Below are 21882 nucleotides of genomic sequence, written 5' to 3'. Positions count from 1 at the left end.
ACAAATCCCGAAGATGGACAGGGTAGATTTTCCTTCCACTATCTTTTGAGATTTGGCATAGATTTTTGGTAAGTTTAAAACTAGTTGCGTAACAGGTGATATATTTAATTCTCTTGTTTTTCTTCTTGCTCCTATGCCCGTGTTTCTGCTCTTGCCCAATGCCAGATTACTGGCAGTTATTTTGCTGCTTTTACAGGGGACAAAACCACGTTGCTGTATTTGGCATTGAAAACTTCTGTTGCAATTCTGTATTCTGAAATTAATTGCTCTTACTGGGCATTAGGCTGAAATTGATAGCTTTTCAGTGACTGCTGAATCCGATGGGGTCACTGCTAGTTTTAGCTATGCTTGACTGAAGGCCTAGGAATGAGAAATATTACCAACTTGAAACAAAATATCCTATTACTAAACCTTCCACAGCTTAGGTCATACCATAAGCCTTTTAATTATGTAAGATTAATTTCTTGTCACCTACTTCTTAAGAAATTGTTTACTTCTGGTCTGATGATAAGTGTACGTAGTGAAAAAACTGCCTGAAATTATGTTGTACCTTGCCAATCTGGTGGTTGCACAAATCTCTGTATCGCTGTGGAAGACCTTGGGCAAAATCCAGAGGTGTCAGAGATTCCCTAATAGACCTCTTCTTGCTTGATCATGTTGGCTTTTCATCCTTAAAGCAGAATATTCTGTCTTGCTGACACACCTTAATGACCTTAATCTTGTACTTTTGATGCATAATACCAGACTGGACTTGACAGGCAGCCTAGTGTGTTTTGGCTGTAGGTGCTGCCTAGGAGGATGCATTTTAGCCTGTCGTTAGCAATATTGACTCTTCTATGTTCATGGGGAGGAAAAGTCAGTGTTATCTTTCTTCCTCATACAGGACTCATTAAAGGCCAGAAATCTCCAGGTTTAAAGCTCCTGAGTCTGATAGGGCTTTCATTTTCACAGCTCCGGATTATCTGTCTGAAGACATATCTGATGATGTTGGGAATGGTCATATAAATAATGTGGCCTGGTGAGTGATGTCACAAGTTTGTGGTTACTTGAGTACTGAGAAGATAGTCAAGCTTTTAAGTCAATTTGGATTTATTGCAATATAGTTGCACTTTAATGTTAATACTGAATATACTTGTAATATGACTGGTAATGAATGTAAAGCTACTCTTACTTTGTCACTTTCACCCTTTTTGCATTATTAGTACTGGATACATACTGTTTATTTGCATTATGCCAGAACCAAACACTAAAGATAAAAATGAATACAGTGATGGAAGTCCTTTTCCTTAAGTTTGAAAGCCAAGGTGGGAAAATTGTTACTGTGAATGTCTGGAAACTTAGAAACCTAGTGCAGAGTGTCAGGCCGTGTTTATAGAGAGAGTAGTTTTAACTGTGTTGCATGCTCTTGAGATTAATTCTAGCTCTCAACTTCTTCTCTATATAACAGGAATAAGTATTGCTAGAAGGTATTGTGAAATTTCAGTAATGGTTAAGGATTTATCTTGTAGGAATACAGAACCATGAAAACATCAGATGCCGTGTAATATTGTCTCTCTAACGTTTTTATATTTGAGCTAATGTGCTAAACTGGAGCTTCAGCTTGTAGGTGGCTGGTTATGATTCTTATTCTGATACCCTTCATGGGATTTCAAGTGCATTATTCTGTCTCTTCAGGTTATACATAGTAAGAATTGCTATTGAATTAATTTCTAATATGTGATACAATACTAGTTTGAAAAAGGTGTGAGCGCTTCATGTTTAAGTAATGCAGAATTACTAAGTACTCTTTGGTATTAAAATAGCTACATTGTATATTTATGAAAACTAATTATAAATGAATACCTAATGGTATAGCCAAGCTCACTGGTCTTGCTCAAGAGGCAGGTAACTGAGCTTCTTTCATTAGTATCTTACTTGATCTAGATGTGGACAGGAGATTGCTTCCTTACTGGGCATTTGCAACTTCTGAGTAAGAGCCGTTCATTTCTGCTCCCCACTGTCGCGTTCTCATTTGTATGTTTTTGGGCAAGGAGGGGTGGGGGGGTGTAGAAAAGTCAGGTGTAATCAATGATTGAGGAGAAAAACATATTCATTTAGTGCATAAACTATCAACGTGGGAGGCCCTCAGCACTGGTTGTTATTACTACATTAGTTAAATACAAAGAACATTTGTTCTTTTCTTCAGTTCTAGGTTCAATAGGTTCCCCCCAGCACCCAACAGTAAGACAGCTGGCATATGAACATGATGAATGTACGTTCTTGATTTTCTTCTAGTATTTGTCCTTCATTTAGGAGGAGTTATTTTATCATTCATCTCTAATGGCACTCACTTCGCATAATGCTATACCAGTGTTTCTGTCATATTTACATATTAAGTCACGTTTTCCTAAGTTCTCAAGTCTCTGCTCTCCCATTCTTTTTTCCTTTTTTTTTTCAGAAATGAAATTAAATGTCAGACTTAATGCAATATCACATTTTTCATGTTTTAAGAAGGGAACATCAAAGTTAATGTTTTCAGAAGGCAAATCAACTTTCTTGCAGTTTTTTCAATTTCCATATAGGTATTAACTACATGCAGTGCACAATGTGGGAGAGCTAGTTACTATAAGAAGCTCATGCGTGAGGAACTCTCCCACGCTATGCCTATGCATTTCAGCACGTATTTAGTCAGCCTTATACCTAGGGTCTCTACTGAGCACAAATACATCAGAGAAGAAATTCCTGCAGTTATTTGCGGGCTGTGGATTTGTTATGGGCTTTAGAGGTCAGCCTGATACAAGGTGAGTGGGATGTGATTGGGGTAAACATTGGATAAAGTTGGTTGTGTTCCTTTCTGATTCCATGCTACAGTTCTCTGTTCCTGTAGTTGTGCTGATACCACTGTTTGCTGGACTGCATTATAAACCAGATCACTGAACTTATATAAAAAAAAAAGACAACAACACAACACTCCCCTCCCCACCCCCCCCGGGCATTTTTTTTTTTAGTTACTCTTAGCTTGGATCAATTCAAGTATCTGGTTTATAACATGGCCCTGCCAGCTGTTGTGTTCACGCAATATTGTGAGTTAGTGTATTGAAGTGTGGTAACATACACCTGTGTTTGGAGTGGACATTTCCCTGCTGCCTGGGGAAAATATTACATGTAGCTTCATTTGGACCTACCGATAGACATGCTATCTTGCTTTTGAACAGAAGTGTGCATGAGAGACAGCAGAAGAGAAAATCACAAATAATGTTATTTTTACAAAGCTCTATCCTGGCATATTTTTCCCTTTTTAAGAATTTTGTTAGGTACAACCAATATAAAGTCCAAAATCCTGAACAGGATCCTTTTTAATATGTATAATTTTGTGTTCGTTTTCTGAAATTATTAAAGAACAATGTTTGCATAGTAATAAGCACATTATAAACACGCTCTCTGGAGCGTGTGCAGAGAAGGGCAACGAGGCTGGTGAGGGGTCTGGAGAACAAGTCTTATGAGGAGCGGCTGAGGGAACTGGGGTTGTTTAGCCTGGAGAAGAGGAGGCTCAGGGGAGACCTCATTGCTCTCTACAACTACCTGACAGGAGGTTGTAGCGAGGTGGGTGTTGGTCTCTTCTCCCAAGTAACTAGTGACAGGACGAGAGGAAATGGCCTCAAGTTGCGGCAGGGGAGGTTTAGATTGGATGTAAGGAAAAATTTCTTTACTGAAAGAGTGGTGAAACATTGGAACAGGCTACCCAGGGAAGTGGTGGAGTCCCCATCCCTGGAGGTATTTAAAAGACGAGTAGATGAGGCGCTTAGGGACATGGTTTAGTGGACATGGTGGTGTTGGGTTGACGGTTGGACTCGATCTTAGAGGTCTTTTCCAACCTCAATGATTCTATGATTCTATGAACACACAATATGTATGCATCTTTCCTGTGTAACTCCTACTGTTCACGCAGATTGCCATCTAAAGTATAACAGACGCTTCTACTTGTATGGTGTCATGGGGCACAGGCACGCTTCTACTTGTATGGTGTCATGGGGCACAGGCGTAAGAGTTGACAGCACATTTGATTTGAGGTGCTATCAAAACAAGGTTCGGAAAAGCAGCTGATTTCCCTAAGAAATCCTCAAAAAAGAAGATCCTCATGTTGTCCAAACTTTTTTACTATGGCAGTCATTCTGCAGTACCATATTTGGTAACACGGGCTTTGACTATTCGTGCTGCACCTCATCACCTGTAGGGTCTACTGGTTGAACAACTTAGCAGGGTTGTTGAGTCCTGAAAAATCCTCTAGCTTGAAAATGAACAGATATGCCACGCTGAAACCCAGAGGAGTCCCACAGCTTATGAAAACAGATGTGTGCTTTTCAAGATGGTCAGCTTCTGGATTTTGTTTGTGGCATGACCCGCAAACAGTTGGATAGGCAGGACTGAGGGTATGTTAAAGGAGCACAAAGGAAGAAGGAGTGGGAGGTTACAGGGAATACCATAAAAGATAATTGCTACTGAACTCTGTAAAGTGAAACAGTGACTGACTGTATCAAGTCTTGGCAGAGCATATTTAATCCAACAGTGAAAACTTTATAACAATCCTTATGTAGTTTGTTCCCCTTGCTTTAACAGCTTTTCTAGTTTAAAAGGTAGTATATGACTTAAATTTTCTTTGGTCGGTACTAGTATTTTTGTACAATTTCCAGTACTTCCTTCTGCTGTCTTGTAAAGCAACTTGTTGCTGGTTTTGCTGTAACAGTCTTATGTATTGAAAGACTGTTCTCATTCACACAATTTATTTTTTTTTCTTTAAACTGAACGTGATAGTCTTTTCTTTGGAGGCAATGCTTTCTAAATCTTTTACCATTCTTCTTGCTTTTCTAGACTCTTTTCATTTCACCTATATCTACGTTTTTAACATGTGATGGCCAGAGTTGGACCCAGTAGTCCACTGAGGCCTTGTTAATGCAGACTAGAGTGAATTATTATGCTATGAGTAAAATACAGGGTCTGTTTCTTTGCAATTGGGTGGGATCTCTTTTCCAGTAACATGACATTGATTCTAGCAGTCACTTTCTCTTTGTGCCAGTGGGGAGAGAGAGAATGAGAACATGAAAGTGGTTGTCATGCAGTGGGAGAAGGAACTTGTGGCTATCTCTTAATTTTGGTAAATGCCAATTTGGGTGATTTGTTGTTGTAAGTATTTGTGCTCATTAGCGTAATACTTCTAATAAACCAAAAACAGAACCAGCAGAAGTCATTATCTGGTTTATACTAGTAGAGTGTCTTTCAATAAGATTAGTGGGCAAGACTTCAGTTTCACACTGGGAGCTATCTGTTATGAAGTGGTGCCAATTTGCAAGTCTGTTTTCAGAGTACAGCCACATGTTAAAAGTGGTTTCAGTCATAACTGTAAAGAAATTATTTTCCTTTTGGAGAAATGTTCAATTATCTTTTCAAACTCAGCAAGAACAGAAAAGAATGGCCTACTGAAAATCTTATAAACTTACATCTGATTTGGGGGTGGGAGGGCAGGGGAGGAGGAAAGATGTGTACAAGTAATTTTAATAATATTTGAAAGAAATATGTAGAATACCTTTTGAAGAGACCATTACACAGAAAAGAATGCAGAAAAATGAATAATCCAGACTTGTTTCTGTTGAGGAGGACAAAAAACCCTCAACAAACCACAAAGGAGTAGATACTAGTTCCAATAAAATGGCCCATATTTTTACTACAACAGTAATATGAGGTCCATGTAAACGTAGGGTCTATGTTTACCATGCCTAATCTTCACTGGATGCTAATTTAAAGGTAAAAATAAAATTCCGTGCAGCATGTAACATTCCTTATTTGTTCTTTTGCTGAGCACTAGGATAAGCTTGGATCAAAACATTCAGAATAAATTGTTGTATTATATTTAGAAGTGGTCTGCTTATGATGCATCACGTGCAGTTTTATGTGGGTGGGACATGTGAAATGACCTCTGTTTAGGGGCTACCAGTTTCTTCTGAAACTTGTATTATCAGAATATCAGATTTGGTAACGAAGTTGTTTTTTTCCTCATGCCTGTCTCTCGCAATGGTTTCAGATTCCCTCCGTCAGTACCCTTAGTACACTAAGGGACGAGTACACCAATTTACAGGAGTTTAATTAAAAACGGCGTTCAGGATCATGATGGAATTACCGGTTTAACAACTTACTACTGCACATCAGCTGAACAACAGTAGCTGTTTCTGTGTGCTTTTAGCTTGAAGAAAATATAAAACAACTTAGTATAAGCTAGTTTGTAAGACTCATTGCTTTACTTAGTGTTTGCCACGGTCTTTGAGCACTTACATGATCAAATTACTATAGCTTAAATTCCAGTAATCTTCAGAGCCACACTGTGTTTGTATCTGAGCTGAGAGTCAAAATACTCTTAGGAATATTTTGATGCTTGTCAAGCTTTATCCTCAAAAGAAATATTTTGTGTATATGAACTGGTGAGTAACCTAACAGTCTTTATATGAGTTAGCAACACAGTGATGTGTAAAGAGCATAAAGCATGTTTTTTGAAACTAGTTTCATTTTAGATACCTAACTTGGAATATTTTTCAAGAGTTTCTAAAGCTTGCCAATAAATTGTACCTTTGAACACTAAAGAGCACCCTTATTGGATCAAAAGATGTTCCTAACCTTTCAAAGGGGTATATTCAGTTTTCTTTATGAACATAGGAAATTTTCTGGTTTAAATGGGGTAGACTTTTCCTCTTTAGAACTGGAGGCTGACTGTCCTTTACAAATGTGTGATTGGGCATTTTAAGAGGAGAGAGTTCATTTCAGTACTTGAACAGAGATGTGCATTCTGTGTCCTGGAAGTATGCCTGCTGCTGTGTAAGTGGGTGGGAGAGATAAAAGAAATATTTATTCAACTGAACTGAATGCTGTGAAGCTTTCACTAAATCTTATCATAGAGTAGGTTCTGTTTTAAATATAACATTATAAATATATATTTTATATATATAAAGAAATGCTGAAATTGCTTCCATGAGAACTTGTCTGTTCTCCTTCAGAGAGCCTGTGAAAGAGATGCCTGAAAAAAAATGCTACACTTGATTTAGGAACCTAAAAAGGGCAGGAAGGGAATAAGTTTGATCTTGATGCATTTGCAGATGTGCCTCTCTAGCCACCTCTTCTTAAGGACTTTTTGATAATCACTTTCCCTTTCACATAAGGGAAAGTGAAACAGCTTAAGTGAAAGTATACCTTCAAAAGAGGGAGTGCTAGGTAGGCTGGATCTAGGCAATTACAGCCCTATTGGTCACAATTAACACCTTGCATGTTGCCAAGAAACCAACAGATAATTAATATCGATCCAGTACCTCCCCAGTCATGCACTCTACTGAAATGTAGGGCTCCTTAAGAAGAGTTTATTGTGATTTAACAACAATTGCTGAATGGTTTTCAAATAGACTATTATATGCTAGACAGTGCAGTTTGGTGATGACAGTATGGGTAATGGTAGCCATCTTCCTGGCTAGAAGCAGTCATAATCTTCTAGCAGATACAGGTAACTTAACCTGTGGTACAGCAGTAACAGTTTTAAATTTGGCACCCCTTAAGTTTGCCAGCTGGTTGTTGATAAAAGCCTGTCATTTACTTTTATTTCCCTCTATTTACTGACCACAATTGCCTGGTGACAGCATTTTAAAATAGCTCTTCAGAGAATACCTGTATTTCCCACTGAAGTCTTCACTATATCATTTATTAATTGAATACAATTTTAAGTTCCTAGATGCATGTTTTAAGCCAGTGAGTTCCCCCCCCAGTTCTTTGTACAGCTGTCCTCTTGCTTCTCCACAGTACCTGGACAGCCACTTCTTACAACTTTATCATCTTGGTTTAGCTTCCAAAGTCTTTCCTGCAATACCTGGCCGCTTGCATGTTTGATGCTGGAGACAGAATATTGGGCCATGTGAGTATCCATCTGCGCTGGTTTCTTGCTAAACGCTGCATGTTTCTAAAGAAGAATGAAGTTAGGTCAGATAATACCAACATTATTGAATATAACAGTGATACTTTTTTTTTCATTCTAGAGAACATTTTTTTGGAGTGAATGAGTTTAAGTTGTTTCTCTTACTGTCCCTAAAAAAGTGGAGCAATATTGCACTGATTTCTCTGTCAATAGCTGCAGTAGAATTTTAAAAATTAAAATAGCTCTGATTTTACATTAAAGTTTATAAATATCATTGACAACATCTTTTGAGCTGAAATCTGTGAATTCATATTTCCTGTGACTTAAATTTAACTTGCCAGCAACTTTCAGAGAAGTATCCTGGTACAGCACATAGTTTTTTAGACAGACTGTTAGGCCAAATGTTCATTAAAACATCTTTAAAGCTGTTCATATAGTTTTATTTTTCTGAGATGATATTGAAATCTGGTACCCAAATAATCTCCTGTAAGCTTAACATTTTGGACAGATTTGGCTAGTGACAATTGATAGCAAAAAATACTGCTCAAAGATGACTTTTCTCTCCATATAAGGTTAAATCGTGAAATGTTAAATTGTCATGTTGCATAATTTCTTAGTGCCATTCAAACAAATGGTCTTTTGCACTATGTTCTGGTGCCTCAGATGGGCACAAATGAAATCTTGTTTTGATGTTTTGATCTATTAAGACTTGATAATCATCTTGCATGCTATAACAGCTTGTCATACCTACCCCTGCAGCAAGTACATGTGTCTCAAAATTTTTCAGCTGAAGAGCTAAGTGTTAAACCAGGGCTCTTTTATTACTTCTGTGAGTTTCCGTAGGTAGAAGATAATTTGTCAAGATACGACTTTTATAAATGAGGTACAAGTACATAATTTCTCACCAGGCAGAAGCAGGTTTTGCACTGACAGACTAAACTGTCAGCTGCGTTAATTTTTAGATGAAATACTGTTGTCAAAAACGAGTAATTAACACTGTTGTCCGTAACTACTGCTTTAAGTATTGGACCATGCACTTAGAATCAGGGCTAAAATTCAGGAATGCCAATACAAAATGTTTCTCCTCAGTCTTAAGCGCATCGAGGCATTTGAAGACTACATGGTGGGCCCCAGCATGCAGAGCCACGCAGCCTTACTGGTGGTTCTCTTCACTGTGGTTCACGGGTTATGCCCTTGTGAGAACGTTTTGGGAAGAGAGGGAGGAGAAGGGTTGAAAGACGGCAGTATATGTAGAGGACTTAAGAACAGAGGCTATCTCAAGTGATGCTTTTAACTCTAATTGACGTGACAGCTTTAGTGTTCCTTTAACAATCTTTTACATGATAATTCTTATAAAATATTTGCAGACAGCCCCCCCTTCAATATATGATGAGTAAGGTGCTAATTATTGAACCTGAGGTGACAGGTTACAATCCTGCTTGGTTCTGAGGGAATTAAAATACTTGTCATGATCTTCAGCTCCTTCATCTTCCATGTCCTCCACCAGCAGGTGTTTGCTGGACTCGGCTATATCTTGAAACCTAGAAACCTTTCTTATGCTGTCCACCATCATATTTCAGCTTACCATCATTTTTTATGCTGCCTTCATGGAGACCTAGAACCTTCTGTCCATAAACTTTTTTTTTTTGGCTAATAGGTTCAGGCAACTGCACTAATTCTTAAAAGCAGTTTTCTTTTAAAAAGTGTTTTATGTAATAGAGCTATTGAGTGTCAAAAGCTATCAGCACTTGGTGATCTTATTTCCCTGAAACAGATGATATTAAAGGTTTAGGAGGATATGGAGTTCTTTACTGGATCATCTTTTAGAGCTGTAAAAATAAACAAGCTTTTGGTCTTTCTGCTCATCTCCATCATGGCTGCAGTGGCATGGCTACTACATTCTGGAAGCTCTTGCAAATTCTGAAGTTGTATCCAGAGTCATTCAAGTTGAAAAGTTTTATAAAACTGGCTCATCCCAATGACTTTATGATTAAAACTGAATTAAAAATAATCAGTTAATCCTGATGTGTGTTGAAACCACTCTTTACATAGTAATCCCAATTTTTATTTTTATTCTTTTATGCCAGCACAGTTCTAATAATATTAGAGGCTTGCTGACACAGCAGAGAGGTACTTAAGTCCAAGCTGACATGAGTTTCATTACAAGCCCTATTCATGGAAACATTTTTAAGTCTTACTGGGCAAGAATTTAGTGTTGCACTAAACAGCATTATAGTATACTGTTTGATTGTGTGCTGAAAGAGTACCAGTGGAGTACCTCTGTGTTTTGCTATTGTACATATTTTATACATTAGGCCTCAAGCAACCATCTGATTACCTCTTTTGACCCATTTTCTTGTATTTGTGGCAACAGCTTTGAGGATTTTAATAATGTGAGGGCACAACGAATATGTGGCTTAGCTGGAGGAGAGACAGTGTCTTCTTGAATTTATATGCATTGTAAGACATGTCAGGCAACAGTAAATGATCTAATTTTTCCAGTGAAATAATCCTACTATGCATTCTTCATTTGCTTATACATGCCTGCCTGTCAGGAGAGTGCATGTAGGAGGGAAGGGAAAAGGGGAGTGTGATCTTTCTACAGGTGTATTTAATTACCAATACAAGCTACATTAATTTGTGCTTTAAATGAGTAAGCTTTGCATAAAAGAGCTGCTGACCAAAATACTAAGCAAACATCTTTGTGGGGAAACTTAATATTTTGCTCTCTGTCAGTTTTTAAATGCGTATTGAGTAGTATGTGTTTTTCTTTACCTATTTTTTTCCATAGCACATCTTTTGTGACTTTAGCTATTATGTACGTGCAAAGTAGAAACTGCCTGGTTTTTGGGGCACAATATTATTATGTATACTGCAGAATAGATATGGTTACTATATTGTCACTCCCCTTTCTAGGTTTGTTTTTCTTAAGACTGAGAAACTGGATTTTTTTTGTTTGGTTGAAGGTGTATTCCAGAGCCTCACACCTGGCTGACAGGTGTTTGATGCCCTACTAAAAAAATTCCTTTTCCGATTTGGCTTACTTGGTGATACGTGACAGAAGGAAATCACACTGTGTACTTAACATGAGGAAAGCATTAAGGGTTGCTGACTCTAGTAGCCTGATAATGGCAAAGTGGCTGCAACTCCATGTCCCCAGGCTCCAGCTGGTAGTGAGGCTGAGCATGTATTTCCAGCAGGTACACACACAATCACATGTATACAGCACACATACATGTGGCCAGCCACACAGATCAGTGCTGATAGAAACACTCAGCTTTTGTCTCGATTCTGTCTTGAGCTGGGCTGTGTTTCTCAGAGGGTTTCTTGGGCATGTCTGTTCAACACCTTCTTTTGCATTGTGGTGCTAGACCTAGAGCAGACCTTCCCAAATTATATTTTATGCCAAGCTGAATAAATACAATTCATGCCTCTTCATTTAGGGATAAAATTCTTTCCTATTCTCTCCCCTTGGTTATAGATGGTAGGGTGAAGTTCCAGGAGGTAGGTAGCAAAAGGAGTTTGTAGAGAAGGCAACTGCTGTTTCTGTACAGCTGTAGCTTTGGTTAAGGCAGAGAGAAAAATGGTGGCAGGACCATAAAAACCAGGAGAAGCAGGTGTGGCATAGATATGGCAACTACTCTTTCCTGAGGTATTCACATTTTTACATTCCTGATGTTTTTTTTTCTTTTCTGAAGATATCTTGCTGCTATTTCTCTCTGTCCTCCACATGATGCTTTATTCACATTTTGCTGGCATTTTCCAGCCAATGAATCTTTTTATAACATCTTCTTTTGCTATGGTCTTGCTGAATGGGAGATCCCAGAACTTTGTTCATAAAGCAAATGGGGTAGGCAGAAGGGTATGAGCCTTGTAAGAATGAAAAGATACCCCAATGGAAATTTGAGTTGTCATACATCAGTTTGTAGTTGCTAAAGAGAAATACGTAAGGGAGAAACAGAACCGAGAATGAGCACAAGAGATAAAAGGTGAATCTAAAATTTGGATCAAAAGGTATGAGAAGTGAATTAAAATTGTCCTGAGGCTGTAAAAGACTGTCTTGGACTATCAAATGCCAGTGTGTGTGGGAGGCAGAGAGCCTTGAACTTCTGGAGAGAGACTGAGGTCTTATGAACTGAATCACCGATTTTCCCTATCTCGAAATCTTTGTTCCTTCAGAAGATGTTTTGAGGGGGGGTAAAACCCACTTGTTTCTGCTTATTTGGAAGAGAGACTTCTGAGCAAAGGCGGTGAAGAGGCTGGTAGCTTGGCTGTGTCAGCATGGTCTAAGCAAGAGCCAAGGAATGAATCAGAAACTCATGGAGGAGGTGATGGGGTGAGACAGAAGTGGGGTTGAGGCAGGAGTACATTATAGAAGAGGTACTGATCTGTAATCTTGCACTTCAGAAGCATGTGATTCTGATTACTGTGGGAGGTGAATGGGAAGTCACTGAGGGATTTAAACAGGCATGTTTAATTTAAATGATAAAAAGAATAAAACACTTTTACTCAGCACTGCAGCTCTAAATATAACAGCTGTTCATTTCCTGCATATTGTTTCTTTAATGAGTGATTTAGGAGAGCGTGTAGGCTGCTGGAGCCATGCATGAGCAAGGTGCCAAAAACTAATTAAGGTAAAAAGTCCCAGTTATGCCAACAGACTGTGCAAGGTGCATCCCCTCGTACAGATCAAGGATAGGATTAGAGAAAGGGTCAAAAGATGAGGTGCCAAAGCAAATGAGTAAGAATATCAGATCACTAGGGCAAATAGGATTTTACAGATGTATATGTAAAAATAATCCTTGCATACCCACAGAGAAGAAACTTTTAAAGTGAGGTGGCTGAGACTGTATAAAAATGTTGTATTCTCTAGCTGGCTATTCCTCGCAGTTTCAGCTCACATTTTAGTAAATCAGTACAATGTCACTAGTGATCCTGAGCATTAGAGAGGCTATCAAGGATTTTTTTTTTTGTTAGTGTCAGGTAACATAAGGGAAGTTCAAGCTTTCCGTATGTTTTAGAATTCTATTTGAGTTGTGCATAGCTCCTAAAAACCTCCTGTAATTCTTTGAGTGGTCCAGAAATAACCATATCAAAGGCTTTTGAAAGTCAAGTTAGTTATAGTCCCTCCTAAATTGTCACGTGATGAACAATAAATAGATCAAAAATCCCTAGGGAGCACAGGAACAAATAGGAATAAATAGTTGGTTTTCACTGTATCAAAATGGTTGTAATGTGTCACAAGCTTCCAAAGAAGGATGGATTTTCTTTAGTTTTGAAAAGTAGACAGCAGAAGATGTAGGTGATAAACTGGTTTGAGGATTTTTTTCAAGACCAGACAAAAATAGAAAACTTCACTGCTTTCTAGCTAAGCTAGATGTCGGGCTAGCATGATCGCAGACCAAATTTAATGTTGGAAAGTATAAAGTAAGGCATGAAAAGAAAAATTTGAATTACTCCTACGTATTGCTGTGTTTTACATTAACAACTTTTCCTGGAATAGAATAACATACCGTAGTCACCTTAGAAAAACTTCTGCTCATTGTGAAATAGTGGCTTTAAAAAGAAGTGTAAAAAAAAAAAATGGCACAGCAGCAACTGTATGTCATTGTATAAATCTGTGTTCTCACCTGTAACACTCTGCTGGATGGTCTAAAATATGGCAGGAATAGCACGCTTTGGGGAAAGGCTTAAAGCTGTTAAAGGCATGGAAAAGCTATCGTTTAAGACAGGGAGAGAATTCAGGCCTTTTTTAGGTTGACTGTGAGATGGCTAAACAAGGACTCTCTTTTTCCTCCAATATCTATTTGTTTCAAAGACTCCACATATCCTTTTTACGGGTAAAAGAGCGAGTTTACTTATGCTGAAAGATAATAAGCTTTTCTTTAGGATACCTAGAGAGAGGAGTGCGTGAAAACATACATGTGCTTACGTATTATTGTTGTTGTTATGCTTAGAGTGGATGCCTAATGAATATAGAGCATGGCGCTACAAAATGTGCGAGAGGAGCTGCCTAGGATGCAGAAGGTGAGCAGCGTGCTTTTCTAGCTGTGCTGGTTGGTTTGGAAATTATTACCTGTCAACCTTGGGTTACCATTAGATAGACTGTGTTTCAAAGCAGGTATTTTCACCTTGTAAGGTTTACCTCCCTAATTAGGTGAGAGCATATGAGGTCCAGGTCTGGGTTGGGTTCACCTGTTCTACTTTCCTCTATCCTAGGTTTCTTCTTCCCCTTTTCCTTGGAAGGGGGGAAGATAGAGGAAGGGATGGTGCTGATGGAAGCAGAGCAGTGCTGTGAAGCTTCATTTCAGTAAATACTGGGTTTAACCACATATTGGGGAAGAGAGGAGGACATAACAGATTCTGTCTTGAGCCAGACACCAAACTTGCTTCCAGTGTGGCTGAGAGTGTGGAGGAGATCCCTGGCTGGGCACAGCAGAGCTAAACAAAAACAGTTCTAAGAAGGGCAAAATTTTTGCCGTTTCTTCCTCTTTATCTTCTACCCCTCTCCTACTCTTAAAAGAAGCCTGCATCCCTGACCCACCAACCAGAAACATAGCCACCACCACAATCTTTTACTGTCCCCTTTCAAACCTGGAAGACCAGGCTCTTGTGCCATTGCAGCCTTTACATTTATTTACCTGCGAAACACTGGATGCTGCCAATTTTTCTCAAGTGAAGTTTGGTTTTAACTGACTAGGAATGCTGTTCTAAAAGGTAAGATGTATCCTTGTGCTTCAAGAGCAAGCTATTCCTTACGTTTCAAGGAAATGTTCTCTGTTGTGGCTTATTCACTCCAGACTACGAGTTTTCATGCACCTTTCTCTGTGGATGAAGATGGGTGTTCCTAGACTACCTGGAATGAACAGGCAATTGCTTTGGTCTAATACATAGTTATCCCTGTATTTCCATTATTAACATGATTTAAGATTGGTCTCAGAACTGATCGGAAGTGCTCAGCTTCTACACCAGAAGAGTGTTGGCCTTCTAAAAATAGGGTGGGAAGAACATGCAAATGGGAGAGAGATTACTCTCTTACGCAGTTGACTAGGGAGGGATGCATTGCTTTTTCTTTTTAGAAGACAGGGATTTTACCCATTATTTGAACATACATTTAGCTGAAAAACTGTAAAGTTCTAGGCTAGCCTGGAAAATATTTTTAACTGTTTGTTTTATGGGTCAGCTAGGATTGGGATTCCGTTGTGAGAGGTATTATAGCAACAAGCTATAAGTATGGTACGGTCCAAAAGAGTTTACAGACTTGAATAGACCACTTAAAAAAAAAAAAAAACCTACAAAACCCCAGAGATATGATGACCCATGGGTAGGTCAGCAGTAATCAGGACTGAGATCACAAGTTTTCTGATTCTAAAACCTGGTGCCTTCATCCTGCCTTGCTAGGATGTGGTTGCCCTTTAACTAGACAGTAACGAATAAGAGCTTTTGTATGTAAACTGCCTTCTCAGACTGAACAGCTTGTGCAACTTTTCTGAGTCTGTGATCTTTAAAATTATCATGCTGCTAGGCTGTGTTAGAGACTCTTCTCTGTCAAGTCAGATGAAAACAGCTACTTTTGTCTCAGCTATGACCTTTACCGTAGGCATCCATGTATCTATTTCTGTGTATGACCATAAAATTACCTTTGGCAAAACCTGAAAGACAGTTCTTGCCAACTTGAAGTGCAGAGGTCATTTGCTCATTTTTAAAGCGTTTTATGCAAATGAAAGCATGTGTCTCTGTCCACCTCCCTGTGAAATTCAAGGTGCTTATTATGAGTAAATTAAGCCACTTAAAGTAAAAACTGCATGTTTGACCCCTCTCACTTGCAAGTAGGTTCAGCAGTATGTTGCTACACATACAATGAAATTTCTGGAAGCTGAATAAAGGCTTTCTTGAAAACGTTTGTTTTCTGGATATTGGTCATGCTTTAAATCATGAAATGTTTGCATTAAACCTTCATCTGAAAAAAATTTCAAATGGGAGGCTAGAGATGCTGTTTGCTTTGGGAATTCTGTCCCTACACACCCGAATTTTATAAGCACAACATCTAGATTAAAGTGATTATGAAATTTGCCACTAAGCCTAATGCTTTTTTTTTGAGGAGGTATTCCCCTGTGACATTTCTAGGAGAATATAAATATGGTCTGCTGTAGGAAACTGAATGATAAGTAAAATATCTCAATAAAATATAAAACCGTAACTGTAATGCTAAAAGCTCGGAGTAATCAAATGCCTTTTGAGTCCACTGAAGGGCCATTTATTGCACATTAGGTATTAATCTTGACACAATTTTTGTATTGAAGATAAGCACCATGCACACAAAGCATTTGTACTGCATGCTATTTCTGTTGTCCTTAGTTCTTGGTTTTGTATAATAATTTAATAATCGATTAATAATTTAATTTTAATAATTTAAAAATTAATAATAAATTTTATTTTAACATAAAATCCGGTAGCATGGATGCATCTTCTGTACCAGAGAATGGGATAATAGAGAAAGCAGAGGTTCACAATCTACTATCCCAGTTATGCTGCTATTTGTTTCCAGCACAGGCTTTAGGGTTTTGCAAATGGTGTTTCAGTCCCTCTCTAAGATTGCCAGCAAATACGCAGTTATACTAGGAGAACAAGCCTTGTTTGTTACAAGTCAGTCAGTCTGTAATGTAGGAAAAAACCCCAACAAACCAACAAACAATTCCTCCCTCAATGCCCTGCCCCTTGGTCCCCCCGAAGTCGTCTTTTATTCTTTAGGAAACATAGCACGTGAACATTTTGATTCTTTTGTCAGCATTTTACGTCTTTAGTTTTAGGGAATATTTAAAAAATATTTTTATCATAGTAATCTTTGGTATAACCAAACTCAGTGTATCTGTCGGGGTCTGAGACGGAGGGTGGTCTGGTACTGAAGGTGTGAGATGTTACAGGGAAATCCTACAGCTGAAACACACTAGCTAAAAGCATCAGCTGATACAGCGATTCTTTATGTGGGTCAGCCTTTACAGAAAGATCGAAGACCACGTAGTGTGAGTTATGTTATCCTGCCTAATTAATTTTTTCAGCTTCTTTTAATCCTTCTGCAGGGGAGCTTTGTAGGTTATTTGACTGGCTAGCACTTCAGCTCCCATAGTTAAAGAATAAATTGTCCAGTTTCTGAATGACACAGTATCAGCAGCAAGTGGCTTTGTTCAAGTTCTAGTTAGTCTTGTTTAAATTATCCTGTCCCTAAGAAAATATGAAGGTATTTTTATGCAGCTGTATAATCTTATAAGTACTGATTTAAAGTATGAGGAAGGATTCTGAGCTTTCATTTTAGATGACTTACTGTACATATACTTAAACTCAGTGACCAAACTTCAGATCAAAAACTGTTTCATCAAATCAAAATGTCTACAATTTTTTTCACTGAAAGAAAAATCTAAAATTCTAACTAAAATTATTTTAGGTTCAAGAATGTTTCACTCCAAGTGAGACAATGTTTCAGTTCTATTTCCAGTATCTTAACAGAAGAAGAGGATATGAAAAGCTAAGCTTATGACTGTTAGCAAAAATAACCATCAGAATAGAAAATCAATCTCTCTCTCTTGCGTGGAGGCTTAAGCCAAAATGCACTGTTGCATGGTGGTTAGGGCACTGTTCTGGTAGAGAAGATGTAGGAGAACCCTCAAGCAAAACAAAACTGCATGGTTCTCCCTTGTAGACCAGATAGACACCATTAATTATAGTGTATTACTTGATTAAAGTGACCCTTCTGTTACTTTGTTTGCTTCGTGAATCTTGTTTCTGCACTTCAGCAACCCCTAACTGCATCCCAAAACTTCCACACCCACCCCCTTCAAAAAAAAAAACAAGAAACAACAAAACAACCACCTCCACCCCAAATGTTTTAACTAATAATTAGTAGTTCATTCAGATTCCTCTTCTAAAGTGGTCTCTCTTCTAAAGCCATTTTTTGAGCAAATCAGTTGCTTTCTATAAATTGCATGTCACTGTAACTGAAGTGGACTCTTTAAGTACAGATTATAACACTGGCTAAAAAGCAGGCATGTAGAACAGTTACTTTTTCCTTACGCTCCATTTTAATCTGTCACGCTGCTTTCCAAGTTGGGAGCTGCTTAGTATTTTGTAGATTGTGTCAGTCATTCAAAAAATTACATTATCATGATTGTTTGCTTGTTTTCAACTGAAATAGTGCTCAACCAATTTGTGTCTAGTACTAAGGGAATGTGAAGGAATAGGACTGTATCTTGATTAGCGGTCTGATTCTCTCCTCTGATACTATAAAACTGCCACCCACACCTAATTTTTAATTGGATGGGGCTCATTAAGCTAAAGGATAAATTTAAACATCCACATCTTCACATAGCCTATAAAGTCAAGGATGTTAAGATACCCAAAAGGCATATTTTATAAGACACATGGTATCATGTTCTAAACTTGCAGCTCATGCACATCTTTAAATCTAATGCAGCATCTTATTTGTGTGTATTTTAACACTGGAACAGTGCACTTAACTTGCACGTGTTGTTCGTATAGAAATGTTAGCAGGGTTGAATTTTCCAAAACTGGAACTTTTACATTTTATTCCACAGATGCAAGTGTTAAAATATTTGTATTTATTTTAGGGTTTTTGTATGCATGCTCCCAAATAGCATAATTTCAATGCAGCGCTGAATGATTTCACTGGAACTTAGACTACGCTTCAGTTACAAACCACAGTTTTAATTACAGCACAGATGCATGTAGATGAGAATAAAAAAATAAGATAATTTGGATGATCTTTGACCATTATTTTCATTTCCTTCTTCTTTATGCCATGATAGTATAAACAGCAAGTGAAGGAGTTTAGTTTGCTGAAATTGTTATTTAAACCTTAGAAAGAGAGGTTAAACGTTACTGTATTTCCTCAAGATTTGTTTTATGAGAGGTATTAACATAACTGCTGCTCTCTGAAATTGATTTCATTTTAATGTCATAATTGAAAATATGGAATATCTGCAATTAGCAAGGATGTAACTTGCTCTCCTGTGTGCTTCTAGGTTGCATTGTATTGTGTTTGGATTCTCACACATTTGCTTTCCTAGGTTTGTCTCTTTCCTAATGTTACAGATTTGGGTTTTTTTCCCTCCATGTGATAAAAAATGAAATTTTTCTATTTTAGACAGCACATTATTCAATTCTCTTGGCATACGCTGCTTTGATTTTTATTCGCTTATTTGCTTGCAAAGTACTTTAATGTTCTGAGAAATTTTGGTTTTGTTTATGCTGTGGGATCTTGTTCCCAAAACCTGCAATAGGTTCTTTCACTATTTTCATATTGGCATTATACTGATCTTAATGCATTGTTGGTGGGTATCAATTTGAATTTGGGCAAGAATTCATGACAGAAATCTTAAAGAAATTCCAGGAATGTAAAAAATAGTGGAGATGAAAATAGCGCCTTAAGCATCTTCATACTGCAGGTTGCGCAATATGTTCTGGCTAGGAGAATCTATCGGTACAAAGAGGAGTGCAAAGATGATAGCATGGATTGATATAAAATTACTGAACCACATTGATTCAAATCAGCAGACAGAAAGCTTTAATAAATTTAAATTTTACTTTGAATTGAACTTCTTAAAAGCAGGTCCAGTTAAAGCAAGTTGAGGCACCTGTCCACTGAATTTTTAGTATCTCCAAGTGTGGAGATTCTGCAGCTTCTTGGGGCAACCTGTTCCAGGGCTTAACCACCCTCATGGTTTAAAAAAAACAAACAAACAACACAAAATAACAACAAACAACCTAGCTCTTTTTTTCCAATCAGATTTTCCTGTGTTCCCACTTGCCTCTTGTCCCACTGCTATGCATCTTCAAGAACAGTCTGGCTCAGTCTTCTCTACCCTCCCATTAGGTAGTTGTGCACGGTAATAAGATCCCCCCTTTGACTTCTCTTCTATGGCTGAACAAATTTGGTTTTCTTAGCCTCTCCTTGTAATATCATATGCTCCAACCCTCTGATCATCTTAGTGGCCCCTTCCACTGGACTTGTTCCTTCATTCTCAAGTAGCAGAATAGGTACTAAAAGCTTGTGTTGCTTAAAGTGGTACCAACTTGTGGGAGCAAGGGGCTGTGTGAAGGGGAGTGTAGCGCTGAACTTTGTGAAGCAAATATACTGTGAAGGGATGCCCGTTAAATCATCTAGCAGCCTTCGGGTAAGATGAACTCCCTTGTCTGGTGTGGAGGCACTCCAGGGCAGCTTCTCTGACTAGCTGCTTCTAGATAGTCCTTGAGGAGGGTTTAATGTTTGATATAAAATGTACTTATTTGAAGATACTTGGTGCTACATGTATGCTATGTTTTGATTGAGCAGAGAGATACAGCAATATACTGAAATCACAACATGAGCAAAATACAGCAATTGCAATATACATTTGGATCACCGTGCAAAAGTGATTCCCATTACTGGTCTCTATTTGCCCACTGTCAGATGTTGGGCATCCCCAGTTCACTAAGAAGAAATATGTGGGATAAAGCCAGCTCAAGCCTGTTGCTCCCTTCAGAATTCCTTCTGTTGATTGTTCAGTTTTTATACTTTGTGTTGGGCTGAGCCACCTATACACCTTTCCCCCCACTGGTCCGGCTAGCTGGGGAAGACATTACACTCTACTAATTATGTCAGAGAAGGCTGTTTACACAACCTGATGACTCACTGGTACAGCCGTATGTCTAAAACAAAGGTTATCCTCCAGTCCCCCTTGTGTTAAGTTCAGCTTTCTTTATGCTACTTGGTGCTCATGCCTTACATTTCTTCCCCGAGTTCATCTCCCCTGAGCCTCCTTCCATTGTAGGGGCTTGTTGGTCGGTCACGCAGGCTGTTATCTCCCTGAGACTGTTATAAACGTGTTCCTTGTGAACTGATGGGTCACACGTAACTGGAGAGGTGCCTGCCCGTACTGGCTGCTCCTTGCCTCAGAGCTCAATATGTGTATGTTTTGGTCACATGAGTTAAATATGTCCAGCTGCACAAGGGTGAACAGAGTCATGATGCTGGCTGGAAAAAAAGAGGGAGAAAAGCTGCAGGCAACATCAGTACCCTCAGCCCCCAACATACTTCTGGCATGTATCTGAAGGATCACAAGAGAGGGCAGCAGCCTCAAATATATGGGTTGATGATCTAGCTGAGTTATTTTGAAGAGCTTGAGTCTACTCCAGTGAAAACAGCACCCAAGTTTAGTGCCTTAAGTGGATCCCTCCTGACTACGCAGGTGATCCTGCAGGTGGATTTTAAAACAAATACTTGTAGCTGGTCACAGTCCTTTTTGTCTCAGTGAAGTTGGAAAGGTGTATTTGGCATGGTGGGTGCGCACAGCTTTGGAAATAGGAGTGTCTCTTCAGGAAGGAGAACCAAGAGGACATCACCAGGGAGTAGTCTTCAAAGACTTGTAAGGGTTAAATGATCTGCTCTAGGAACGTAGCAGTCATTCCAAGATTCATCACCATGACTTTGATACAAAAAGAGAATATGTAATTTCTTACTTGCCATCTGTAATAATAATCTGTGCAGTTTCTTTGATTATAAAAACAACCACTGTGATGAGGATATGTTTTCATAGAATAAGCAATTGGAGATGTTGTGTCGTGTGTGTCCGTCCGTGCCCCCGTCCCTGTCCCCCCCCCCCCCGCATTTCTTGCAGTACAAAGCCGTATGCATATTAAAGTGTTTTTGATCTTTAAAGGAAAGTTAGGGTACCCTCTACTGGCTATTTTTGGAAGTAAAGCTGAGCTATAGCCTACCCGTTTGGAGTCAGCAGCAGATAAACTTAATTTGTACTGCAGTTTTAATATAGGGTTTTTTTAATGGGTTTGAGAGGAGTTTGGGTTCCCCCCTGCCCCACCTCGGCTTCAGCAGAGTGAACCTGCCTGCAATGAAACTGTATTTTTAAACACAGGTTGTTACAGCTTCCAGGCTAACAGTTATATAGGTA

The 21882-nt window shown here is 38.6% G+C and overlaps 1 protein-coding gene across 5 annotated transcripts in view; it reads left to right on the top strand.

Moving 5' to 3' along the window:
- The window catches only part of KLHL2 (kelch like family member 2), a 63821-nt gene that overhangs the window by 15483 nt on the left and 26456 nt on the right, over positions 1–21882 (top strand). The window contains exon 1 of one of the 5 annotated variants that reach the window (XM_076336571.1): positions 968–1018. The exons of 3 other annotated variants lie outside the window; for them this stretch is intronic. Coding sequence is in view for 1 of the 2 variants with exons in the window: in XM_076336570.1 (XP_076192685.1) it covers positions 13904–13948 (45 nt within the window). In the remaining variant the exon portion in view is untranslated. Of the gene's footprint in view, positions 1–967; positions 1019–13884; positions 13949–21882 lie in introns of those variants that run through there. One more of the 5 variants, XM_076336570.1, reaches the window with a different exon arrangement.

Source organism: Aptenodytes patagonicus, chromosome 4, assembly GCF_965638725.1.
Source record: "Aptenodytes patagonicus chromosome 4, bAptPat1.pri.cur, whole genome shotgun sequence".
NCBI lineage: Eukaryota > Metazoa > Chordata > Aves > Sphenisciformes > Spheniscidae > Aptenodytes > Aptenodytes patagonicus.
The sequence above is the reverse complement of the archived record's forward strand: the minus strand, read 5'-3'. Positions and strand labels throughout refer to the sequence as shown.